We start from the raw sequence: 27,861 nt of genomic DNA, 5'->3' as shown, positions 1-27,861 counted from the left end.
AATTGGATACCGTACCAAACAGCCTGAGCGCAGTGGCCATACTACGACCACATGGAGACTTCTGAAAGCACCGTCATGACAATCTGAGCGTACTATCAACATGTGTGAACTCAGATATCAAATACCTGACAAAGAACTAGAAACAAGTGAAAACTCGTTTAGTGCTAGTTTCAAGATCACCACCTATTTGGTCTGTGAAGCTGGCCAATACAACAGCTAAAAGTACCAAACTCAAGGATATTAATTACACTCTGATAATTTCCAATAATTTCTAACATCTAGACTGAGCTGATGACAGAAATCAGATGACAACCGACAAAAATCAAGAAGACCCAAGGCAACCTGCTTAGGCCTATGCATGCTTTTAGTCTCTCTGTCTCTCTCTCTCTCTCCCACACACACACACACACACACACACACACACACACAGACAGAGAGACACAGCTCCACTTAAATGTCTCAACACAGTAATTTCAAGGCTACCCACAGAAAACACGTGTCATATCACAGAGTATATATGTATTCATTACCCTTGACAGAATGGTGCTAGTGTCAAAAGACTAATTCCGTTTAGAAAGAGAAAGAAATAAGCAGGAGAAATAAAAATTCAAAACAGGACGTATTCTCTGACTGTTTACTGCCTGAGAGACATTTGTGTGTGTAAAATTAATACAAAAATCAGTTCAAACATCTCAGTTTTTGCAAAATTACATTGGCAGTTTGAATCGTCTCTTGTGGCAGCTGCTGACAGAAGCCTTATCAGATGAGAGAACAGACCGTTTCTTTCTCTGCTGATTCCTCTCTTTGTGGATGACCTAGATTTTCTTGACCCACTTTGGCATTGGGCCAGACAGCACCACTTTCTTCTTGGGTTTGACACTCTTTGGGAGCCCTTTGGTTTTTGTCAGCCTGCCCAGCAGACAGGTCTGCAGGCTGGGCGGCCCTCTTACGTGTCAGAGAGGAGCTTGGTACTTGGATCCTCCTCAGGATCATCCTGATAGCTCTAGGGTTCTTAGGATCGTTAATTATGGTGGACGTCCAGGTGTAAGATGGAGCTTCATCGTCCGTGCTGTGCACCTTCCTCAGAATCAACCGGATGTCATTGGGGTTTTTGGGATTGTTAACCAAGATGCACTTGTAGACAAAGGATTTGTCCTCTTCAGCTTTGTTTTCCACTATCTGTGTTAGAGGATATAGTTTAACTTTGGATGATTCCCTCACATAAAATAATTGCAGGATTTTTTCATGAACTAATTTATAGATCTAGACGTTAGGACAGCAAGGCCCAATTAATTTCTTAACAGTGGATGCCTTCTTACTGATGAATGAATTTTCTACAATAACAACAAACAGGTCATCAGCAGAGCCTTCACAGCCTGACATTAATTTTCATCTTTTGGGCCTTGCCTACTTTCCACCTGCTAAAATGATTTACCTTTTCCATCGTTGTGTTGATTTTTGATAGATTTGTCTCTGGTATCGAACTGTACTTCAGTTATAGATAACACAGTGTGCCTGGAGTTACTCAGTTGTCTGCGATGACAACCTTGGAATCATATTATGGAATTGATCATGTTGAGAATTCTGCTGCATAAAACTCTGATATACAGTGAAATAATACAGTACATATACAGACATACATTTGTATATTATTTCTCTTTGGGTCAAATGATAGTGCAGACAGTGAGCGTTAATGAGAGAGAATCTAAATTAATCCTAAGAACATTTAAAATTACAGCATTTTGCACATGGAAAATGAAATAATGATTTTGGGTAAGCCAACTCAAGTTCTTGACGTTCAATATTTGTAAATATTCATGACTTTAAAAAACACCCACAAACTCTTTATGTATATTTCCAGGAGGTCCTCCAGTCAACAATAAAATAATATAAATATAATAATAAATATATCATCTCAAGGTATCATGATGAGAACTGATCTGACTACATTCTGCTGTAAATTACTCTGGTGCAGTGTGGAATACACGGATGATATTTTCAGTGAATGAGTGCCTGAGCGATCAAACCTGCCTCAAATCATCACATGTCATTGCTCATTTATTCTGGGTAATGTTTGATAGAAACATTAAGGCAGACAACTTCTATAGTGATCCATACCATAAGGCATTTCCATTTTGCAGGAGTGTGGTGGTTTAAGGCTATTTGATACTTTTAGCCAACCATGTATTTCATATGACAGTGATACGGTAATTAAGCAGAGTATAATCTACCACTGAAATCTCATACAGATACATTGCAAGATAATGTTGGAGGAAGAGCTGGAAATAAGATATTGAGAGTTTTTTGTAGTTTCCAGATTGCAAATGATGGATTTATTTGTATTACAGGGTTCACTAAACTCACCACACCAATCAACAAGCTCACACAGATTTTAGACATACAGTATAATAATAATAAACTTTATTTATATGGCACTTTTCAAAACCGAGTAACAAAGTGCTTTACAACAAGAAAAGAGTTTAAAAAATCAATAAAACATCATTTGAGATAAAGGACTTTATAAATAAAAAAGAACACCATCTAAAAGAATGAATACAATGAAACTGAATACAGTAAATATACAAGCACCATGACTGAACCAAAGTTTTACAGGGTAACTGTTAGGCAGTCATCTTGTTATTCTACCTGAAAGATTATTAATATTTACAGCAGCCAGCATCCTGTCCTCCATCAAAGCCCTTTGTGAGTGAATGGGAAGATACTCAAGCCCCCTGGAAACATTTAACATTTGCTTTAATCTCTCCCCACCAAGGGTAAAGATGGGCCTGCAGGACCAATTGGATCAGCTGGAGTCAAAGGAGATAAGGTAAAGCTTCTCTTCTACTGACCTAACCTGAATATTATGCTTCAGGTATCTACACTATGTACACTTGCTTTCATTTAATGGTATGGGAAAATACTGTGCAGAAGTGTTGTTTACTGATGGAGTGATCTGTGCAATCACTTCAGAAACAAACTATCCAGTGATTCATCACTCAGTCTTTTCTGTTTGTCTGTCTGTCTCTACATGTTCAGGGATCCATAGGAGCTTTGGGGCAGAAGGGAGTTGCTGGTCTCGATGGTGAGGAGGTAGATTGATTAGACTGTATTGATCACAGATCTGATTTCATTGTTCTGTTTTTTTCATTCAACTGAATGGAAAATCAACAAAATTTCTGATAGTCTATCAAACATAACAGAGAAAACATGGGCCTCTGCAGCTATGACAGAGTTAAGCATGATCATGTGTAAGAACAATCCAGTGCTGCTGTGCTTTAGGGTCCGGTCGGATTGAGGGGACCTGAGGGGCCAGCTGGACAAAAAGGCATTTCTGTGAGTAAATGTGGATACAACTGTCATTTTATTTTCATTCTATTGCACATTCAACCTGTCTTAAACTTGTCAAAATGCAGTATACAGTTCAAGAAAACATTGAAACAAACTCTTTCCCATACATTTCAGGGTGATAAGGGGAACTCTGGACCTGCTGGACAGAAGGGGGCAAAGGGAGATCAGGGAGACAGAGGCAATCGAGGGCTGCAGGGGCTGAAGGGGCCACCGGGGAAGGAGGTGGGTAGTTATTTCTGAAGTATAGTATATTTGAATATTGTATCGTACCTCTGAGTTTTATTTTACATACAATGTGAGATTAATTATGGGCGAGGCTAGCGGCATTCTTAACCCATCAGGGACGCTTTGAGTCTGTTTCTGATGCTGAAAAATGGATCTTAAGCTCTTCAAAATCCAAAAGTGAGACGGCCTACCTTACCCACTGTTCTCTGAAATATTAATATGGGCTTTTGAGACTCACTGGAGTGTGCCCCAACCCACTGACTGTGTGCGAAGTGTGAATTAAAAGGCGATGATCTGTTCCCTGTGCCCTGTCGTCTCTGTCTCCCCCTTTTCCAGGGATACAGGGGTGCTGCAGGGGACCGAGGGAAACAAGGGGACCCAGGGCTCAAGGTAAAGTCACTTCAGCTTAAAAATGGTCGGACTAATGATGTAGTGCTTGACCTGAGAATTCATGGACTTTGACCATGGGGGTTTTTAGACGCTGCAAAGTTAATGTGGAATAAAAAGCACCTTCTTGGCTGAGGCTAAGAAGGTGATGATGATGATAAGGAGGAGGTGAAGGATGATGATGATGATGATGATGATGATACTGCTGATACATTCACAGGGTGAGCCAGGTATCAGAGGTCCATCAGGCAGGACTGGGCAGTACGGACCAGGAGGGCACACTGGCGTGGGAGGGGCCAAGGGGGAGAAGGGGCTCCGGGGACAAAATGTGAGAAACAGACTGTGATTCTTTGGTCTGTGATGATGCCCACCATGTTGTAAGACAACTAATATCAAACCCAGCTCTCCAGTACGGCAGCATACAGCTGCCATAGTGAAAAAAGACATTCGCAGTATCTTGTTAGAATGATAAACTTTTCTTATTTTTATCTTACGCTATCTTTTCTTGTTATTACGACATACCAACTTATCTCGTTATAACGAGAATAACGAGTTGGTATGTTGTTAAATGTTGGTATGTCGTTAAATTTCATATGTTGTTATAATGAGAAAAAGATGTAGAGATACCAACTTATCTCGTAACACGAAAAGTTTCTTGTTACAACGAGATAAGTTGGTATGTTGTAATAACAACAAAAGATGTCATAACGTGAAAATATCTTGTTAGAACAAGAATTTTTTTTAAAGTTTCTCACTATAACAAGATACAGAGCTGATTTTTTTTTCACTTTTTACACTGCTGTACTCCAGCATGATGCATATCTGTATCTAAATCTTATTTCTGGAGCAAGCTTGCCTGTTTTACAAGTGTCACAGTATTGCTAAAATGTAGGTGTAGCTGTTTAGTTGTGACTCAGAAACTGTTTCTTTTGAAATAGATGCTGTATAGATTATTGTTTGAATGTGACAGAGCTGGAAATGAAAACTGTTAGTTGTGGTCTTTGTCATTTCAGGGCCCTCCTGGCAGTCTGGGTCTCCCAGGACTGATTGGACCATCAGCACCAGTAAGTTTTATTTGACTTAGTATAACATTAATAGATTTACCCCATAATATTTATGTCAAATACACTAAGGCGTTTTTCATTTTTCATTGACTGTGTTAAAACAGGGGCATGTGAAGCCCTTTGAGGCTGTAGCTGTGATTAAGGGTTATACCAACATATTTGACTTGACTTGACTTAAGGCTTGACCCATTTTACATTACATGCTTTAATATTTTATTGATGTTTAATATAGTAGACTTTTATTTCACCAAAGAATACACATAAAATAGAATTTCTTGTCTTTTTTTTTAGGGTTTGCCAGGCAACAGAGGGGCTGATGGCAAAAGTGGACCCCCTGGGCCAAAGGTGTAATGTACCATTCATTCATTCTGATGCAGTAAAAAACTATCAGTGATCCAAGTGTGATCAGTGCAGTAGAGTGCTATAGTGGAAGACTGGTGTGTAATGCTGTCTGTGCTGTGTGTTTTTGTATTTCAGGGCGACCATGGTGAGAGTGGCAAGCTCGGCCATCCAGGCGTCAAAGGAGACATGGTGGGATTTCATTTTCTGTTGCATTCTGGAAAAAGCAATAATATAATGGCACATATAGGGATGTAACCTGAGTGACTTCACTTTTCTGTATGCCACTCTCTCATTCCCAGGGTTTACAGGGTCTAAAGGGAGCAAAAGGAGAGTCTGGAACACGAGGCACAATGGTAAGATAGATCTGAACTCTCAAAGTGTTGGATTACAATTCTCAGTGTTTGTAATTCTGTTTTGTATCAACGATTCTATTATTCTCTATTCAAAAGAATCAATCGCTGCAGTAAAAACTCTGGTCACATCATATTATGGTGTCATTCAAAGTGTCTGACTGCCTGTTTTAGGGGACAGGGGGGAAGAAGGGGTTCACCGGCTCTCCAGGTGCTAAAGGTCGACCTGGACCCGCGGGCCCACCTGGTCATCCAGGAACTAAAGGAGTTCAGGGGCCAAAGGTAAGAGAAACGCATCGCCACGCTCAGGTGAAAATATTTTTCCAGTTTTGTTGATTATCATGTTTTGACTTGAATTCAAGAATGATATGGTTCCCTCTTGAGTAAATTTCTTTTTGGAATTTTGAACTTATGATACCCTTTCAAAAACTATTACATATTTTCAACAGTGCATGACGGTCATAAATCTGCTTTCGTAATTCTTGAAAAGTTGACATATTGGAGGTATAAGTCGTGACATATTGCCTGATTAACTAATAGTTATAGTTCTTGATTCTTATGAGTTGCTGGATTCTGAGATTTCTTTCCTGTCCTTTTCTTTATAAAAGGGAAAAAGAGCCCAGTCTGGCAGAAAAGGAAGCAAAGGAGCTTCTGGAGAAACTGTGAGTTTCATTATTCACTGCACCCTAACTCACTGTCATAATAAAACACCAGGGCCATGTTTTTTTAAACGTTTAATCTGAATGAGTCAGTTTTTCCAAATAAACATTACCAGATAGGATCGTTCTGATCCAGATGCCACAATCAACCTCTATCTTGCAATCTGTTGGATGGAAAAATCATGTAACAACATGTTAGGCCAATAGACATGGGTGAATAGACTGGATGAAAACAAAAAAAGACAGTTTGTATGTTACTTTTACTGATTTATCTGCAGAAGTACAATGCATGAGACTTTATAGACTAAATTCAAAGTTGAAATTTGGAACCCAAAAATAATTGAAAATAAAACTTCCCCTTTCTCTGCAAACTGTTTTCACTCAGTAACTCAATGACCTTTTAAAAATAAAGGTTCACAAGAGCAATCCCAAATCCAAAAGAATCCAAATCTCAATCTGAATGATCAGAATCTTATTGATCAGTTTTGAAATACCCATTTTTTCAGATTTAATCCAATCTGATTACTGAAACTGAAAATTTTTGAAAAATTGCCTGGGCCCTGATCTCACCAAATAAATCTGTTTTCTAGGGAGCTCGAGGCCCGCCGGGGAGACCAGGCCGTGCTGGAAGACCTGGAAAGCCCGCAAGTATCCCTACTGACCACACTGATAAAAATCACTGCTAAATTAAATTAGTGCTCATTTCAATGCATACAAATCAAAATGTGACAACATGCAAATTAAACAGTAAAGTACCTCTGACATGAACTGTTTTGATGTTTAGTTGAGGAATATTTTGATCAGTGTTGATAATTGTTTTCTTGTATTGTGTTAATGTTCTCAGGGTGTTAGCGGTTTGGATGGGTTACTGGGGGTTGAGGGAACTGAAGGAGATCCGGTAAGAAACATTCAATGTCCTGTGATTTATTCAGTTGTTTAACCACATTCCTAAATTTAATCCTTCCCCTACTTTACCCCAAAGGGTGATATTGGTTACAGTGGAGCTCCTGGAGCAACTGGCAGGCCGGGCAAGATGGTAAGTTAAATACAAGACTGGGTAACATGCAACATACAAAATAAAACTGTGAGAAGTTCTTCCCATTTATAAGCATTCATCATAGTTTGGCCTCCAGATGCATTTTGGGATATTAAAGAAATTTAATGTTCCAGGGAAAACCTGGGCGGCCTGGAATCAGTGGAAACACTGGAGCAGCAGGGTTTAAGGTACAACACCATGTCATTTATGTAAATCTCAGATGAATAACATATTTGTATCCACGCTAACCTTGTGCATACACAGACATGATCTCTTTTAGTGCATTTTCTTACTGTATGCTGAGAAGATGCAGTGTTTAATATGTGGATTACTAACATCTTGTTGTATTTTCCAGGGTAGTACTGGACCAAAAGGAAGACGTGGACCTCCTGGACCAATGGGGCCAAGGGTATATAATACTGTTACTAACCCAACTGCATAATGTAAAGGTTGCTGTTTAAGTTAACATGTTCCTGTTCATGCAAACCTCCGCATCACTTCTCGTCTCAATTCAGGGTATTCCAGGGCTGGGAGGAAGGAAGGGGGCGACTGGAAGTACTGGTTCAAAGGTAAACGTCAGAGATTACGTGCATGACTACACTATCATGCAAGTTTTCTGGGTACAAACAAAATTTTCAACATTTTCAACATTTTTTTTGTTCATATTCTTGTATCCATCTCTATTTTATATATTGCATATATACTGATATTTTCTTTATATTTTTTCCACTTCCACAATTTTATACTGTGTATATTTTATGTTTTGTATATTTTCATATCATACATATTCTGTATTAATTTTTGCTTTGTTTGTATAAGATTTACTGCTGCATGTAGTCCATCAATAGTTGTCCATTGCATCGATTAAGGATTTCACCATAAGCCCTGAGAAACATCAATGAAAAACCCCACACATATTAAAGGAATAGTTCACCCAAAAATGAAAATTCAGTCATTATCTACTCACCCCCATGCCGATGGAAAGTCGGGTGAAGTTTCTTAGTCCACAAAACAGTACTGGAGCTTCACAGCAAAACAGCGTTGCAGCATTCTCCTAAACAACCAAAGCTGCTGGGGACTTGTTTTAAAATGTACAAAAACAACTGGAAAAAATCATAAAATGGCTCCATACAGCTCGTCCGGCGAAGTCCAAGTCTCCGGAAGCCCCGAGATCCCAAGTTGACTTGAAAAGACGTCATTTACACCCTGTAGCCGCTGAGCTCAAAGCCGCGTGCACGTTAGTGCGCACCCCGTCTGAAGTGGGTGCACGAGCTCAAAGGCGCGTACATGCGCCGCTAGACGAGATCAACGAGAACTCGTGATTTCTGCATACCTCTGTGTTCACACTGCTACCCAGAAGCTAGCGTCACACACAACAGAGAGCTCTGCTCACACACAGTGACTGAGGAACTCAGACAGATGGACGAAGCAGCTGGAACAGCAGCTCAACCAGACCCACAGCCAGCAGCGGACTACAGAGAGAAAGCATTGGGAACCTGGTGGTGTAGTTGGAGGAAATGTAAACCAATGCCAACAGAAGAAGAGAGCCTTTACTGCATTGAATGGGATTTGTTCATGCCACCGCTGGAGGATCTTGATATCTCCATTGACGAGAGCGCTGCCGTTCAAAGACCGTGCATTATCGATAATCTCGAGTTTCCGCCATTAATAACTCGTGGTGTTCTGGAGATGGTGCTCCATTTACCGAAAATCAACTGGCAGAAACGACCAAGACCCACAGGACCAAACGGCACACTCTCAGTAGAGTAAGTTTCATTTTCTAGCATGCTAGCTTCTGGGTAGCAGTGTAAACACGGAGGTATGCAGAGATCGCGAGTTCTCGTTGAGCTCGTCTAGCGCTGCATGTACGCGCCTTCGAGCTTGTGCACCCACTTCAGACGGGGTGCGCGCTATCGTGCTTTGAACTCAGCGGCTACAGTGAAGATTTCGGCTAAAAAAAGAGTGGAAATTACATCTTTTCAAGTCAACTTGGGATCTTGGGGCTTCCGGAGACTTGGACTACACCGGACAAGCTGTATGGAGCCATTTTATGGGTTTTTTTGGGGTTGTTTTTTTACATTTTAAAACAAGTCCCCAGCAACTTCGGTTGTTTAGGAGAATACTGCAACGCTGTTTTGCTGTGATGCTCCAGGACTGTTTTGTGGACTAAGAAACTTCACCCGACTTTCCATCGGCATGGGGGTGAGAAGATAATGACTGAATTTTCATTTTTGGGTGAACTATTCCTTTAAGATCTCATTGCCTGGGAATCATATAATAACTTCTCTATGGGGGTTAAGTTTGTAACCCATTCTTGTTCTCTTTCTTTTCTTCACATAAAGGGCCATCCAGGTGACGGAGGGATACTGGGGCCAACTGGACCACAGGGGCTAAAGGTTGGTTGAAATGAAACACAAAATCATTAAAATATGTCCATTTATATACAAAAAATCAGGGAAAATAGAAATACCATGTAGTGTCTGACCATTCATTGCATAAGGAGTCATCTCTTGTTGATCTACTGTATTTCTGACTTTTATCTCAGGGGAATCCTGGATTGGAGGGGCTGAAAGGCCAATTTGGTCCCAAAGGCATGCAGGTTAGTTCTGTTCCCCTTTTTCTTTTCACACTGCTTTTAATGAGTAACAATTAATTAATTAATTCACTGATTTTCACAGGGACATATTGGTCCTCGTGGTCCACCCGGGCGAAAAGGCTTCCCTGGACTCCCTGTACGTCACTTTGATATTCTGCATTTTGAAATAGAATAAATTTAGCTGAATAGTTTACTCAAGTAATTTCTGTTTTTTCTGCCTTACAGGGCCTCTTTGGAAAGAAGGTGAGAAGCCGATTCAGATTAGTTTGTCTTATTAAGACATTATTCTCGTAGCTTTTGCCAGTATGGCCTTTAACGTTTGTTGTTCTGCACAGACTTGGATTGGATAGATACAATTGTGGTGGTCATTCTTCTTAGTTAAAATGATTTTAATCTTTTAATAGTTACAGTTGTCTCTGTTATCGTCATAGGTGTGAAGGATGAGATTAAGCCTCAACCATATTTTTTATACCTTTTTCAGTGATTTCAGATCTGCACAATTGTTTTGATACAGCAGACTGGTAGTTTTTCTCTGCACAGAGCCTGACTGTGTTTGGGTCTTTACAGGGAATGAAAGGCGTACATGGCAGGAAAGGACCAAAGGGAGTGAGGGGCAAGCGAGGACTTCCAGTAAGACATGTAGCTCACACAATACGAGTGAACTGTTGGATCTGATCAACAACCTTAAATCTAACATAAAGTTTAGGATGTCATAGTATACATTTCAAGATTGATGACATTGAATATTGCTTTGGTTTGAATGCTAGAGTACCTGGGCGTTTCAGGAAGCACCATCTTCTCAGAGCTCACTCATTTGTTTCACAGGGAAAACCTGGTGCACCAGGCCCACTCAGACCTAGACGAAGACATGGACCAAAACCTAAGCCAAGAGCACGTCCAAGAGCTGAACCAAGGCCCAGACCACGATCCAGTACAAGACCTGGGCTGAAAACCGTACAAAGACCTCGGCAAAGACCCAGACTCCCTGAACAAAGAAGAGGAGCACAAAAAGTTGGTACAAGCTTTCATCTCATACACACTTTATTAACGCAATGTCCTCACTTTGCCTTTGCAATATGCTTTATGACAAGAAAGGTCAAGACAGCTTTATTGTGACTGATTAGTTGGTTGATTGGTTGTCTATCAGACTGGCTGGCTGGCTAACTGCTGACTTTCTTGTTGGCTTACTGATTGATTTACACATTGATGGGCTGATTGACTGAATGACTGATTGACTGAGTGATGGATTCCTCTGTAGCGCCGCAGGCCAGTGTCCAGGAGATGGTCAGTATCTCTGGCTGATGAGGCTGAGGAGTCCTTCAGCTGGCCCCAGGGAACCAAAGACAGCCCTGCCACCACCTGCCACGAGCTGGGACTCATACATCCGCACCTGAATGATGGTGAGTTTCTGAACATGTTTATAACCACGAAACATACGTTCGTTGAATTGAGAGAGATTACACCGTTTGGAGTGGGTTTGCTGTAGTTCCAGTGAGGCTAATACAAGAGTAGGCTCTGTTAGTTCTTCATCAGTTATAATGAACTTCTAGTAGTGTTGAAATAATTCTGTTAAGGGCCATTAGTGACCATTCAAGTGACAAAACAGTTGGTTATCTTTCAGGTTACTTCTACATGGATCCAAACCAGGGCTGTCCCTACGACGCCGTGCAGGTATTCTGTAACTTCACAGCAGGAGGAACAACCTGCATAGACCCTCTGCAGTCACAGGTACACTCATATTCACCTACTTGGGTTAACATTGATGAGTCTGGTGTGAGAAATAATTTCTATCATGGTACAGTCACGAGAACAGTAACGTAATTCCACCTCTTGTTTTTGTGTGCAATACTGAGCAGGTAATGTGATCTGTGCCATAACCGGTTTATGGACTTTAGAGGATATTAATAAAACTTAGCATTTTTCACCACCCAACATGGTGTTATGTCGTATCCCTTGGTGTCTCATTTGACATGAAAGTAGATGAGATGAGCTTTGACAGTGATATAACACTCTATTCTGTAGATTACAGGGAGATGGGAACCCGAAAAGAAGAAAACAAGAAAGCCTGTCCAGTGGTTTAGTCAGCAACATGGTAGAAATAAGGTGAGGCTGAATGATTGACACTTTTGCATTGATTGAGGAAGTTTTATTTTTTGTGTTAAATATCAGTGAGCATTTTCTCTGACTGGAGTAAATGATTTCTGTCTCTTACAGTTTGAGTATGCTGGCCTGGATGTCGTCCAGCTGAGGTTTCTGCGGTTACAGAGTCACACATCCTTCCAGAGTGTGACTATCAGCTGCCCAGCAAACCACTCCAGGACAGTGTTAAAAACTAATTCAACCAATAGGATTCTCTACTTCCTGGGAGACTCCAGCAAAGAGATTGGTTCACATTTTACCACAGTGTCCAGGAAAGGTTGTGAGGTAAGATTCACATGTTGTATAAATCAAAAAAATCTCCATTGCCACTGGATGAGCTTGAGGTTTTCTCTCTCTCTCCCAAAAACGTCAAAAATTGAGTTTGTAGTTTCTAGCTTTGGATGAGAGTTGTTCAAGTTCACAAACTGAGACTGAACTGTTTGAGATCATAGGAATAACATGATATCTGTGTATAGGTGGATATTTTGTTTTTACAACAGCAGCCTCTTACCAAAAGACAAACTCTTTTAGTGGCCACTTTGTTGGGTACACTTCCCTGTTTATGCAAACAGCTCACTCTTCCAAGTATAAAGCATGCAGACGGGATTGAGAGGTTCAGTTACTGTTCGACTAAATGTTAGAACATACAAGACGTGTTGAACGTGGTGTGACTGTTGGTGCCAGAAGCGCTGGTTCCAGCGTCTCAGAAATGGCCTCCTGGGATTTTTACACACTATGTGTCTGGAGTTTCCAGCATCTCGGAAATGACCTCCTGGGATTTTTACACACTATGTGTCTGGAGTTTCCAGCATCTCGGAAATGATCTCTTGTGATTTTTACACACTACGTGTCTGGAGTTTCCCGGGAATGGTGTAAAAAACAAAAACACATTCAGTCAGCTGCGGTCCTGAGGGCAAAAATTTCTCATTAATGAGAGAGGTCAGACGAGAATGGCAATATTTGTTCAAGTTAACAGGCAGGCCATACGTATGTAAGTAACATTATAACAGTGATGTACAGAAGGTCATCTCAGAAACGAACCTTGAGGCAGATGAGCTCCAGCAGCAGAAGACCATACTGTGTTACACTCAGACAGTTAAAGAAAAAAGTAAAAATAAAAGGACATTTTCCAGCTTTTTGCTGGTTATGAGGCATCGGGCTGTAAATTGGCATGAATGAATATTGAAAATCTAGGTTTGTGACATAACAACATACATAAACATTGTGTAACCAAAACCTTGGTTTGTTCTCCATGGTTTCATAATCAGCTTAGAATTGGCTGAATTTCTTGACGTAAATTCATGCCATTTTTAAAATTTTTAAACAAACTGAGAATTGTCTTGGATGCTTGTCCACAAAAGACACCCATGAAATGGCCAGAAGCGGCAACTTTTGTTTTATGAAGCAATGCAAAGCAAAGCAGTCGTGCTTGTTCTGTATGTACTGCAGGAAAAAAATCCATTCATGGTTAATAAAGTCTCTATTCAGGCTGTTCTGAAGGCAAAAGGGGTCTTATTCTGCATTATCTAGTGACTGCCACTGAATGTAGAATACAGTGTTTTATTTCTCTGTAGAGATGATATTTTGTTTCTTACTGTCAATCTACATGTCTGTTTGTCTACCCTATGTCCTCCTTTCTGTCTGACCCCTCTCCAGGTGGAGGTGGCAGTGAGGGTTCGGGGCAGTACCGAACTCCATCGAGGGGATATGGAGCTACTTCCTCTCAGAGATCTGGGAGTAGAGATGAAGGGGGCATCGCACCACGCTAGTGACATCACTGCTATCTTAGGACCCCTCTGCTTCTTGTAGCCTATGAGTGTTTGTGTGTGTGTGTGTGTGTGTGTGTGTGTGTGTGTGTGTGTGTGTGTTTGTGTGTGTGTGCATGCGTGCATGTGTGTGTGTGTGTGAGACAATTGAAATTATAGAACAATGTATTCTGATGAAAATTAATAAAATGAAATTCTGTAAATATGTCTTTCATAAAGAAAGTAGAGATATATGGTGTTTAGATATTTTGCATGAACAATTTTGATAGGATTACTTTCCTCAGTGCTGTACTGTATTTTGTGTATATTTATTTAACTGTCAAAATCTGAAACGTTTTTATTATTTTTTATTGTATTTTTATGTAGCCCCAAATTATCAAATGAAATCACCTTGTAACTTGAAAAGTTTTTTACTGCAAGTCAACCCATTCTGTCTCCTTGTCATCAATGGCATGATGTACAGCACTATTAAAATAAAAAGATCATTTTCAACATGTGGGATGAAATCGAGCCATGTGCATCTGTTTGACTTATACAAGCATAACTGTGCAGTCAATGCTGAATTTAGTTACAATTTACATTTTAGGCAATAATGTAGATTTTTGTTCTTTCCTCTGTGATGACTAGCCATAATCATCGTTAGGAATGTGAACTGAGAGCACAAGGCGGCTGTGGACAGCGTGCCATCCTCCTGTTTGGGGGAGATGTCCCAGGGGCTACAGGTGCGGGGTGACTGGGCTCAGCACTGCCATGCTGGGCGGCAAGAAGAATCTCCTTTATCAGTTCAGCAGAGAGCAATGTCACCGTGTGAGTGTCGTCCCAGGGTTTCTTATCAGGGGCCCCCTGAGCTGTGCTTCAGGGAACAGGCTGGATCACTCTCTAGCAGAAGAGCTTCGACTTCAGCTAGCCCAATGGCCCTCAAGGAGTAACCTTTAAGGCAAGCTGTAAGTCTTCATACAGGCAACATCTGTGAGAGTCTGTCTCAGATGCTCAGAACCACAGACAGCGCGCTAGCTAGCCAGCGCCAAAATGCTGAAACATGGAGCGACAAAGAGTGGGAGCACCCAGTGCACCCAGTGAGCACGCTCCAACAGGCAGCTGTGTGGAGCTGAATGAGCGAGAAGTTAGCCTAGGAAACCAGGTGAATAGCTAGCCTAGCCAGCTCAGCTAACAACCAACTAGCAAAGACACTCAAAGTATAGGTAGCCAACCACTGTAGGTGAGGGGGACTGAGAGCAAAATGGAAAAGTAAGCCTAGCTAACAGGAAAGGTAGCCAAAGTTAGCCGACTCGGAGCGAGGCCACCTGAGCGTGAGTGGACATCGACTAACTAGGCCTAATAGCATTTAAGGCTAGGTATGGCGGACCAGGAGCAGTTCCCTCCCTGAGTGGCGAGTATCAAACAAGACAGAGGGAAATACTGACCTGAGGTGTGCCATCGCAGCAATCCAATTAGCTCTGTGTCTGGACTATGAAGCCAGCGGGAGCACCAGTGTGAGGAAAGGTGGGCAGAGGAAGAGAAACAAAAAGCTGGTTGCCGCCTCTGGAAGATGGAAAACAAGGCTCCAACCAATAGCAGGTTTTGAGGATACAAGCAACTAGCTACAGCTACTTTTGTAGCTAGACTATACCTACCCAACTGAACATACTGAAACTTTCAGGAAACAGATTTCCTGATCACAGAGACATAAAGTTATGTAGACATTGTGCCCTGCGTCATCAGTGGTCACGCTTGACATTCTGGACCTAGCTTGTTTAAGACTATATTAGTGTTAAACACTGCCTCTGGCGGTTAGGAAGAATGAAATATACTAACAACATTATTTTCCACACACGTCATGTGTGGCCGTTTTGTGCCCCTGACCATATGCATCACAGATAGGAAGCAAATCTGTGGTTATGATCTGCTCTCACATGGAATGACATGCAGAAGATATGTGTTTGTTGAAAATGTTCACAAATGTATCCTTGTGTCTCTGCAGTTAACTGAATTCGCCACACTCAACTCAAAAGACCCATTCAAATTGTTTAACAACATGATTCACCATAGCTATCACGTCTTACTTAGAGGGCAGGATGTAATCTATTAAAAAACATGTTTTTGGATTATTTGAACATGCATTGCGTTGAAAAAAGAGTGCATTGGCAAAATAATTTTAAGAATATGTCTTTAAGCAAGCAGGAATTTTAAATAGCCTATTGAAAGATTTTAGATGCATTACCTACAAGACAAGTCTTCCTCAGATCTTTGCCACAAGAGCGGCATGAGGGCGCCGGTGTGACGTAAAAGGAGGAGAGACTTTTGGCCAATCAGCATCAGCCGCTCGTTCATCATCATCATCACTTCAGTATTTACTCAGTGAGAAGGTGGGCAGCTCAGATTGTTGTGATAAAGGAAGTTAGACTGCCGAAATAGATATTTGGCACGTTGGACATCGACTGCACAGGGGGGACAGGCCGGTGAAACGAGTAAGTATCGAGGACATCGCAAAACATTTTTATGTCAGACAGTGCCAGCCAACATTTCTCTCAACCTGTTCGCTAGCTAACGACAGATAACCTCAACAAGTTGGCTAATTTGACAGGCTTTTACCCAGGCTAACGTTACCAGGCATGAGCTACTATCAGAGACAGCACTGCTTATGTTCACCACTAAACCAGGCGGTTATTTAGCACAACTTGTCAGCTGTTTAGCTTACTAATTGGCCACTGGCTGTCACACTGACCATTTAAAATCAGCTGTCGTGAGCTAGCTATTTGCTACGTGTCTGTATCATGCGAGACTGATCGTATTGTGGACTGGGCTTGCTTTGTCTGGTGGGATACTCAAAATCCCTGGCATTCTTTATCCATGTGAGGTGGCGTGAGGAGCGATGTATTGGCTAGCGTTAGCCTGCTTATTTGCCTGTATCCTCAACACAGTGCTGTGAAGGAACTGATTTCGGTAAGTGTATCACTATTTCCTCTTTCTCAAACATAACTTTTCGTCCTCTTTCTTCAGGATGGATAGTGAAGATGACAGTGGCCTCCGGTCCCGTACCCGAGCTCTCCCTAAGATGCCCATCTTCCCCGACCTAAATAGCTCTATTGTTGGGGACAGTAGTCCAGGAGAGGATCAGCAAGGCAATGGAGACAACCACATAACCAGCAATGGTGAGAGAGACTGAACTCCCTCATCAGCAGGGGGCAAGGGAAGGTATCCCCCTTTTTGTTAATGCAAATTATGAGATGCAAGGTGCATTTTGAGTGTAGATTTTCAGAGGACATTGATGGAAAACAATACTTTGCCTCCTCATCTCTCCCCTTTATGAAAAGTTAGTAATTATCCCATTAGTTATCACTCTACATAGCTGACATGGCCAAGGACATGAGATCATGTGTTGTACTATGAACTCGAGTATGGTTTGTATGGTTAACCAGGGTAGATAATGACTGCTCACTTAACAGACAGGAAACAGTGGTAAGTTAACTGATCATTGGAACTGATGATGACAGTGAAACATTGGACTGATGTGTCTCATGGGGCGACATGACCCATCTGTCAGTTTAGATGAGAAGCTTTAAACTCCCACACCTTTGCAGCTAAGAAGCAAAGGTGTAGAACTTGAAAATAAAATGTACTGTTAGCTAATAAAATGTATAAGTTAATAAGCTACTTGTCTAAGACAGTTGTTTTTGTTATACTGTTTGGCCCAGGTTAGATGTAAGAGTTCATTGATATGTTGCTGGATGGGTAGAGCACTGTAGGTGTGAATAAAGTCAGTAACTTAATGTGGGGTTGTACCAAAATGCGGTAGGAACCTAAAGTGAACCCTATTGAAAATACGTTACGCTCATCTGGTTGTGTAATTTATTGGTTGCCTTGATCTGGCTTGATCTGAAGGCATTAAAATATTTTGTAACTTTTATTTTGGTGGTCATGTGCATTATTGCTGTTTTAAAACGAAACAAAATCACCCATATGATTCACCGGATCCAAAAGATGTTAAATACTTTTGAGAGTTTGATGCAAATGTTATAATTTGTTCATGAAGCATCTTGGCCATTCAGTACATTTTGACCTTTGGTTTAGTAACCGTATACCCTTCAGTTGGAATTGTTACAGCACCGCATTTCTTGTGAACTTCAAAATGAATCACTTCCACCATAACCCATATAATCAGAGGTCAGTCATGTCACAAGGATTGCCCAAGTCTCCAATCATGAGATCTTTACAAGGTATTTTGTCACATCGTCGTCAGACAACCGTCAGGCCTAAAAGAAAGAGGGCTACCAAGAATATGACTGATTGCAATTGTACTGCTTGGAATAAACGGAGATAACCTTAAAGGCAATCGGTCAAAGTTACTTAGCTAGTCAGTACAACAACAACCACTAATTTCTACTTCCCAGACACTGTCTTGGGTCTGAGGTTTGACTTTTTTTTTAGTTTTGCGACATTGGATCTAGAGACCATTGTGATATGACTCATACATGACACAATGGTTCCTGCTATTCCCCTGACCTTTACTCTTGAATGACACCACAACTGACAAACTGTCAAGTGTTTCAAAATCAATAAAATGGAATGTTGTTTATATCCCTTAATAAAAGGGACTTTTAATTCTGCATGAAGAAGATTGGGATTTCTTTTCACATGCCTTCTCATCCAATGCCCCTGTTGCAGGTTATCTGTTGGTCATTATCTAAATATTTGATTTAATGTGAGTCAGTGAGTACAGGTCAAGGTTCTTTTAAGACGGGGTAACCTGGCAACTCAGCTGGCTCTGTTGTCAGTTTGGGTGTGTCCAAAGGACTGTCAGCTTCATTTTGATATAGCAATCTGCCTCTTACAGGGCAACTGGTTGATATGAGTCTTACCTCACTGTATGCTATGTGTTTTGTATTCTCTTTTCAATTTCAGGAAAAATTGAAGTGGAGCATATGATCAGCAAAAAACTACAACTGAAAAGGAAAGCAGAGGTTAGTCAATGATTTTGGTTTGGAAAAGGCTTCTCCTGCATGTTAGAATGGGCCTCTACCACAACCTCCTTTTCCCTGTTAAAGGAAAAAACATGAATAACCCAATAACTGCTCAAGGCTTTCCACCAGGGTTGTTTTACTATCCTGCCAACAACCAGTCATTTAGCTCAGATCTACAGCACACCTCCAGTGTCAGAGATGCAGCTTTGTTTTATTTTAGGGACTATTGCTATTTTTAGAACAGACATTACCATATACTGTAACCTCGTCTCATAGAATAATGTGTTAAGGCTTTGATTAAATTATGAGTAATCCCAAAGTCCAGTTGGTTCAATTGTTAGGTTTATTTACTTGTTAAAACAGTTTGGCTGATTTATTCAAACAGACATTGTTCGAGATATCCACTGTGGAGCCAAATCCCTGCTAGACTGATTCAATCTCTCTTAATCCTGTGTGAGCTCTAATCTTATCATTAAACCCTAGCAATCTGATTTGGCCCAACTCTTTTCAAATCCTGTTATTATTCCAACATTAGGAAAAGGAACTAATAAACAGAAATATTGCCAGGATGATGCAGTGATCTCTCATCTAGCCTACATTGCTCTCCTGACAAAGTTCTCACAGGAGACTTTATGGATTGTTTATGAAGATGCTATGCCAGAATGTGCTATAGGCCAGTTAAAAACCAGATATGAGATGGATAACTATAGGCTTCTCTCTTATTAGTCATTGTTAACCAGACATTGTTTGTTTACCAAGGTAAATCCAATACACCCAAGGTGACTAAGAGGCCAACAGGAATAGAAATTGTAGAATGAATGAGAAAGTGATCAGTTCCTTTTGATCAGAGGTGAGATCAATTTCTGTGGAACTGGCTTTCACTTGTTTTGCAGTTGCTGTTATGCCTTAAGGAAGGAATACAACAGTTTATTCATCAGAAAATGAATACATGTTTGAAAATAAATTAATCATGGTTTGTCCCTGTGGAGCATGAGACAAAGTTAAGAAAATTTCTTATGAGGCCTTCAGCAATCTCAAAACGGTGAATTAACAGTTGTTTACAAAAGAAGCCCAATAACCTCCCGGGTCTGTTGGATGGATATCATCATCAAGTGGGTTTGAATCCCAGTCGATACTCTGTCACCACAATGTTATAAAATGATACAGTGATAAATGATACAGATACTGTGCCATCATCATGCTAATTTAGAGCTCCTATTGGCTTGAAAGAATTCTCACTGTTCACTCTCTTTTATTTGATTTGCATTATTCGCTGGCATTATTTGATTTACAGAGCTGATGAACCAGTGAATACTACAACCATGCAGCATTTCAAAAAAATACACTTCCACTTTGTGGAAATTTGGACGCTGCTCACTGACTGAGCAGGTAGGGGTTCAGTCAGTGGCTTGCTGTAGGGCACTTCGATAGCACTTAAGAAAATCATTTTCTCCTCAACGTCTTTTATTAAGTAGTGTCTAATAATAAAAAGCAATGTGAAATGTAATTGTAATGATGAATCTTCACACCTTAACACCAAATCTTCACACAACTCCTACAATCCCCTTCATGTATTCAGAAATAACTATATGTCATTGCCACAAATGCGCTGTGGAAGTGTACACAATGTGTGTTTGTTATAATATTTGCAGTTGCAATGATAACCTGTTCTGTCTCTTGCCATTGCTCAGCACCTGAAGAGTGACCTGATGCGTCAGTTTGATAGCCAGGTCAGTGAGTTCGTGGACAGTCTGGTTGAGGAGTCGGCCAGCCTGGAGCCCGCTCCTGTACCTGCTGTCTTCTCACCCCCACTGTCAGACAAGGAGAGGAGCAAACTCAGGTATTGCCTTTCCCCTTCTTTAGCCTATCAACTCACATGCTGTTTTGACCCACCGGATGTGGGTCAAATAGTATCTGCACATATTTCTTGAATTTTGTTTTAACTTGCATGAGTACCAGATATATGGGGTTTTACCACATCAGGACAATGATTTCCTATTCCTCTCTTGGTCCTGCTCACCCTTCCCCTCCAACAAATCAGACTTGTTGGTCACCGTTGTCACTCTGTTTCCCTTCAGGCATTTTCGGCCACCCCAGGGCCAGGGCAAGCAGTTTGTCAATCGCAGGTCCCTCTTAGAGTAAGTTGACACTTGGATGTAAATGAAATGTAAATGTAACTGCATGTGACTGAAGTATGAACCACTGAGATCTCTGCTGTTTGACATATACTTGTATGTCTCATCTCACCTGCCTATTTTTCCACAGTGAGCTGTTTGAGGTGAATCACATCAGGACCATCTACCACATGTTCATCGCCCTGCTCATTCTCTTCATCCTCAGCACGCTGGTGGTAGATTTCATTGACGAAGGCAGGTAATATATAAACCTTGGCTGGCATGCTATGAAATACACCTTGGATTTCTGTTGAAGGAATGCATTGTCTAACACTGATGTCTCTGAACTTGGTCTGAGGGCTGGAACATAAAAACAATGAAAGATGTCTTGAGCAGAGGCTTCAAGTTTCTCATCTCTACTGTCTGTCTTGATTCCCTCTGCTTCAGACTGGTGCTGGACTTTGACCTGCTGGTCTATGCGTTCGGACAGTTCCCCCTGGTGGTGTGCACGTGGATCTGCATGTTCCTGTCTGCGTTGCTGGTTCCCTACACCCTGTTCCAGCTGTGGTCGCAGAGCCAGTCTGTCAGTCACCCCAAGCTGTGGAGCCTGATGTTTGGCTCAGTGTTCTTGCTCTACCAAGCTCTGGGCCTGGGATTCCTGCCTACCTACATGGTGGTCAGCAACAGCATGCCACCTGCATCCTGCTTCATCATCATACTGGAACAGGTAGCTGACCAGTATAGCTGGGTCTGGTTTGATCATTCACAGTTAGAAAGCTGATCTAGGTTCACAGGTCTTACACTTTGACATAAAGGCAAATGGATGGGAGATCAGCGTTGGTACTTGAGTAGAGACTGTGGTCGAACTTGTAATGGTCTCTAATAGGCGCCCGTGTCAGTTTTGATCCTGTGTCTGATTCCAGGTGCGTCTGATGATGAAAGCCCACTCCTATGTCAGGGAGAATGTTCCAAGAGTCCTGGCCTGGGCTAAAGACAAGACCAGTATGTAACCTGCCAACTACAACACATTCTCTCTCTCTCTCTTTGACTTAGTTTTGTTTCTGTGTGTGTTTCATGCGTTCTGTATTTGCCGTTTGGCACAATTTCTTCCTCTGTCATAGCTACTGGCTTTCTCCCCCTGATCACTCCCCTTTTCTCTCTCTTTGTCCGTTGATTAATAAGGAATCTCTCCTGTTATCTCCAGGTCCCGGTCCGGTTGTCCCTCAGATTTCTCAGTATCTCTACTTCTTGTTTGCACCCACTCTCATCTACAGAGACAAATATCCCAGGTAAAATGAGCCTTTCATTATTTTTCCACTGGCACTGTTGATGTCCTCTGATAACTGAACACAGAGCACTGTCTTCTTGCAGCCCATGTGATGGATAAAACCTTGTTTCTCACTTCATGCAGGAACCCAGTGATCAGATGGGGTTATGTGGCCACAAAGTTACTTCAGGTACCAACTTTTGTTTAATAACAGACCTAACCTGTTTTTATAGGCATTGGTTGCTGAAGAGTGCAGGAAAAAGATATCGGCCCAGTTTCATGACTGATAATTTCTCTCCCTCTCCCACCTTCCTCACCCCTAGGTACTAGGCTGTCTGTTTTATGCCTATTACGTGTTTGTGCGGCTGTGCATCCCTCAGTTCCGCAGCATCAGTCTGCAGCTGTTCGACCTGAGGGCCATGGTCCTCTGTGTCTTCAACTCCATCCTGCCAGGTAGGTCCAGCCAGTAGATCCCAGGATGACCTTTACAACAGATAAACTTTGCATACACCCCTTCACTTCGCTCATTCTTTTCAATTTCATGTATTCATACAGGGAGATGAGAGGTGCAGAAATATGTGTTATCTACTGCATTTTCATGACAAGTTGCCTTTCTTTTTCTCTCCTATGTAGGAGTGTTGGTTCTCTTCCTGGCATTCTTTGCCTTCCTCCACTGTTGGCTCAATGCATTTGCTGAGATGCTTTGTTTTGCTGATAGGATGTTTTACAAGGTACTTTACTTAGAGAAATTCTGCAGAGTCACTTTTAGTCATCTACTACGACAAAATTTTAATTAGTTTCTTGATGTATTTTACACTTGACGCAATTAATTTTGATTCCACATCACAGGACTGGTGGAATTCAACCTCTTTTGCCAATTATTATCGCACTTGGAATGTAGTGGTCCATGACTGGCTGTACTACTATGTGTACCGGGACTTCCTGTGGGTGAGTGGTTTTGCTAATGATGCAATATATACGCTATCATAGTTGAAAACCACATAGTTAAAACCACAGCAGCAACGTTCTGCTCTACCATATTGATGTTGATTTTTATTTTATTTATTAATGCTTGCACAAATTATATCCTCAGTATGAAACACCATTTCAAAATGTCCTTAACACATTTTACATAAGTTTATCACTGATTTGAAAACGCATTGATGCGTTATCATGGGCTTATGTTCATCTATGAGCTGCCTCCCATCCACTGGTGTTTTGACTTGTCCGTTCTCTCTCCTGTCATCGTTCCAGATGTCCCGGAAGCGTTTCAGAGTGGCAGCCATGTTGTTTGTGTTTACGGTGTCTGCGGTGGTCCATGAGTACATTCTAGCAATCTGCTTTGGCTTCTTCTATCCCGTCCTCTTCTGCCTCTTTATGTGCTTTGGAAGTAAGGGGAAAGACATTACACACCACTCTTTACCGCTCTCTAAAGATACATTAATTTGGCAGGACAATGTCAAACATGTTAGATTCTCAATATATCATTCTATCCTAAACTTGGTGTCAAATTTAGTTAAACCAACTGAAAAGACTCACACAAAAATTTGGTCAATTTATGTGACTCTCTCTGACATTATCTTTTCATTATGCCTCCACCCTTTTCTCCCTTCTTCATCTCCTCACAGTGATGTTTAACTTCATCCTCCATGACCAGAGGAAAGGTCCCATCTGGAACATAATCATGTGGACATCCCTCTTCCTGGGTCAGGGGGTCATTATCTGTCTGTACTCCCAGGAGTGGTATGCCCAGCGCTACTGCCCCCTGAAGGAGGTAAAGTCTAGAGCATTGCCCAGTGCAACCTGCTGACATGCTGCACTCAAAACACGTTCAGTATGTTTTATACCCATGGCTATAATTCAGCTGAAATTCAGTTGTTTTTGCTTTGCTGAGCTTAATGAATACGTTTGGTGATTTTGGATCTATATATATATGATCCTCCTCTTACATACTTGTAGTAATTGGACCTGCAGACAATATTGGCTTCCAAGTCAGCTGTCAGTTCAAACGGTGAGGTCCGTTGCTAGCCTGTTGCTGCTAACAATGAGCCCAAATGTCAATATATCTCCAAAAAAGCCAGTCTGTGAAAACGATATGGCAACCAACCGACGTATTTATATCCACAGCCCTGGAAAGCAGTCCGCACACTGTCCGCAAAACTAGATCACGCCACCAGTAACGCACTTTCACCCCACAACAGTCTGTGCTGCAGCAGAGAAAAATAGTTCTGTGATTTCCTGATTACTGAAAGTGTGTGTAATGATGGAATTGTGTCATGAAATCAGAGCTAATTTTAATTTATTTACTACTGCAACTTTTCAGTTTACTCTCAACGCCCCTGTGGAGCCAACAAATGGCTTTTTTGGAGATATTTTTTCATACCCTGTTTGGACTCGTTGGCAGCAAGAGGCCTAGCTGACTCAGGAGTCAATATTGTCTGTGGGTCCAAGTACTACAGGCATGTAAAAGACAAATTATATATAAGTCCAAAATAGCCAAACTTAGCCTTTATGGTTAGACAGAAATTCAGCTTAATATGATGGTGTTTTTCGTTTCAGCCTTCTTTCATAGAGTTGCTGAAGCCTCGCTCCTGGAGCTGTCACCTCCAGAAGCCTGGTGATGCTCTCTGATAGGCTGTGACCTCCTTAATGGACTGCTGACATCAAAGACCATCACTGATCAGGAAGTGGAGAGAGAGAGAGGGGAGGGGACCAGCCTTTCTATTACTGTCATGACGTTTATTCTTTTATGTTCCATTTTGTTTTATTGCACTGACGTCAATTCCTAATGACATGACTGAGTTTATTTATCAATGTATGGAGAAAGTCTGATAAGTATCTGGTGTCCCTCTCTCTGACAGAAAATTCACAATGATGCCTTACTTATCTTTTGTTTTGTTTGTTTTATGTTGTTAAAGACAACCCCTTTACAAAATTACAAGTTCACATAAAACAAAATGTGAACTGTTTTTTTTATGTATTATTTATTTTTCAGATGTATTCCCATTCCTTTTGCCTTGATCAACTCTGTGAAACTACTCTGTGCCAAGATGATAATCATGATATGGCAGCTGAATGCAAACACTTACATTATACTCTTCTCTCACATATGCAGTAATGATTTATATTTAACCAAATTAGCAATTCCTACTCTAATTGTTCTAAGGACACATTGTTTGGAAAGATGTTCGATGTTATTTATATTCACTGCTAATAGGAGTCAAGGAACCTGCCAAACAGCCACTGTTTGTTTTACTGTGTAAATCTTCAGGGAGCCTTGGCTCTGTAGTGGCTGCTGTGTTGTAACTTCAACATTGCAATGCTGGCTTTTCTGAAGCAGACAATGAAGGCGGCACTCAATACTCTGACATATTTGGGAAGTCATTTTATGGAAAAACTGAGAATGTGATGTTTCAGGCATTGAGACCTTTTTGTCAGACCGTTGTGGTGCACATGAACTCAGTTAATGTTTCCCTGGGAACTTGGTTAGTTACTTAATCAGATTTAATCCTATTTTTTCTGTCTATCCCCGGCTATGTCAAGCCACATGTTGGGATAGAAAATCATGAGCAAATTAGCTTTGAAGTAAGAAATGATTCAAAAGAATGGAGATTCGAATGCTACTCTATGGAGTTAATATATTGTGTGACTGCTGAATGTATTCTTGATGACCCTTGTTTTTTTTTTCCGTTGAGCTGACTTGAACACATCCAGTCTCGCAGAGGGAAAAGTTTCTTGTGAAACTAAATTATGTACATTTTATTCATGAGCAATGTTGAAAGTTCTGTATGTGTGACAGTAATTTCAGCTGCATGTTGGGTTGGTAGAAATCTAGTACGACTACTACTGTAACTGTTGCAGCTGGCTGCTTAAATGTTACTAAACAGTGAGACGAGATACTTGATTAGCATTAAGATCTACAGTATGTCGCTTTGTCAGATACTGTGTATACTAAGTAAGATGGTGGTTTTTTTAATCATATATGGATAGATTTACACAGAACAGACATTTCAATTTCTAGCCGATTGTATGAGGAACTTGATACAGTATATGTACTTACAAGTTGTTATGGGTTTGAAATAATGTATGTTTACACAATTGTGTTACTTTGTTTTTGTAAGAAATTACAAAATCATTCATTGCACAACTAATGTTGCCAATTCAGTGAGATTTCCATGCAAGTGAACAGTTTTTTATGCTCGAGTAGAATGAGACGCACAAAACAAATTAAAAACCAGCAATGAACTACTCTGCACTTCTAAGAGCTGTGCAACCACAAGGTGGCACTGTATTAAAGGTTTTAGTTTTAATCCTTCCTTCGCTCAACTTGGCTGTCTTCTGGCCAATGGGCAAGAGATGCTTCCCTGAAGTCCTACAAAATTACTATTGACAGACATACCAGCAATTTTCTTTTTTATAATTGTGTACAAATAGCAGTAGAGGTATTAGAGTGGTACCAGAATTGTTAGTGAGATTGAGCTACAGTGGTTTGTTGACATTTTCAGGACTGTCATTGCTTGTATTGTTTTGAGAACTGTCCACATATGATGTTTTATCTTGCTTTATGCCCTTGAGGTATGATTAAAAAAGCAGAATATTTATAGTGTTGACGAGAGTCAGGTTGCTGAAATGCTGTTTTGTTTGGTAAGATGTTTATTTTGGGTAGCAGTGTTTCACTCACTGTATGAACGTTCTGTTTTTTATGGTCTTCGATATTGTTTCAGTTGACAAATTAATTTTAAGAATTTATATGTTGTTCTGTTTGGGGATGTAGACAAATAGTGTGTCTCTGATCAATTCTACAGAGACAGACACCAAAGTATGAACTACTGAGAATAAAAAAAAATGAAATGTGTTCCCTTTGCCTCTATTGTACACCTTTATTATAGTGTTGTATGTTGATAATGGTGTTTATTCCAGTGAAATATTGTTTGTTAAGAGTCATTTTGCACAAATTCAGATAGAACCCCTATTCTATTTTACATCTCAACAACTTTGACTCTGTTGTGTGCCCGAGAGGTAGTTTGCAGGGTTTTTTCTTGGATAAATGACAATGAAGCGCTAATAATCTATTCCCATCCAGCTCCCTGTAATTTAAATTCCCCAATATTAACATATCTAACAAAAAATCACTATAATATTCCTATAGGGACTTCTATGGTCCTTGATAGTGAGTTAATGGTGATCTTATCATGCTTTATGGTGTTTTCAACAGCCTATCTATAATATTCCTAGGGGACTTATACAGTTGTGATATTCGCATAGTGTCCTAAAATATAAAAGTATTGTGTTAGGGTATGCCCATGCAGCTCCCTTATAATATAAATTCACTTAACATCTTATATATTCATTTCACATCTGTCGTCTTAGTAATGCTCTTTCATTTCAGCTACTGGTTGCTTGGGTGTCTGTAGAACAAGAGTCCCATAGTCTTTTTCATGTAAAGGACCCCCCATCCATTTCTGAAACCTGTAATTGAAGCAGTCATTCTTCCACAGTCTCACATTGTGCTAACTTATAATGAATGAGATAACAGTCTTACTGAAGTTCTAAGCTATTTTGCATGTTTCTAAGGACCCTCTGGGACCCTTTCAGGCACCCCAGGGG

At 40.8% G+C, this 27,861-nt stretch overlaps 1 protein-coding gene across 1 annotated transcript; it reads left to right on the top strand.

Moving 5' to 3' along the window:
• Positions 1-16,913: 16,913 nt before the first annotated feature.
• On the top strand, positions 16,914-26,939 carry LOC139651125 (sterol O-acyltransferase 1-like). The gene is made up of 15 exons (XM_071527976.1): positions 16,914-17,064; positions 18,815-18,873; positions 20,565-20,713; positions 20,952-21,011; positions 21,139-21,246; positions 21,435-21,714; positions 21,911-21,989; positions 22,192-22,276; positions 22,399-22,444; positions 22,578-22,707; positions 22,888-22,985; positions 23,104-23,202; positions 23,509-23,644; positions 23,883-24,028; positions 24,814-26,939. Exons 1-15 carry the CDS (start codon positions 16,914-16,916, stop codon positions 24,883-24,885), a joined length of 1,698 nt encoding a protein of 565 aa, XP_071384077.1. The 3' UTR covers positions 24,886-26,939.
• Positions 26,940-27,861: the final 922 nt, after the last annotated feature.

The sequence above is a fragment of the Centroberyx affinis genome, unplaced genomic scaffold (assembly GCF_046629955.1).
Source record: "Centroberyx affinis isolate AG114_WGS23_722 - 3 ecotype Tasmania unplaced genomic scaffold, CSIRO-AGI_Caff_v1 ptg001598l_1, whole genome shotgun sequence".
In the NCBI taxonomy this organism is placed as follows: domain Eukaryota; kingdom Metazoa; phylum Chordata; class Actinopteri; order Beryciformes; family Berycidae; genus Centroberyx; species Centroberyx affinis.
Note: the sequence above shows the minus strand (reverse complement) of the source record. Positions and strands in the feature narration are given on the sequence as shown.

Bases quoted from the DNA above. Each gene is read 5' to 3' on its own strand.
- LOC139651125 (XM_071527976.1), top strand. From the start codon at position 16,914: ATGGATAGTGAAGATGACAGTGGCCTCCGGTCCCGTACCCGAGCTCTC. The intron at 20,714-20,951 runs GTATTGCCTTTC...GTTTCCCTTCAG, and splicing joins AAGGAGAGGAGCAAACTCAG to GCATTTTCGGCCACCCCAGG. The intron at 21,247-21,434 runs GTAATATATAAA...CCTCTGCTTCAG, and splicing joins GATTTCATTGACGAAGGCAG to ACTGGTGCTGGACTTTGACC.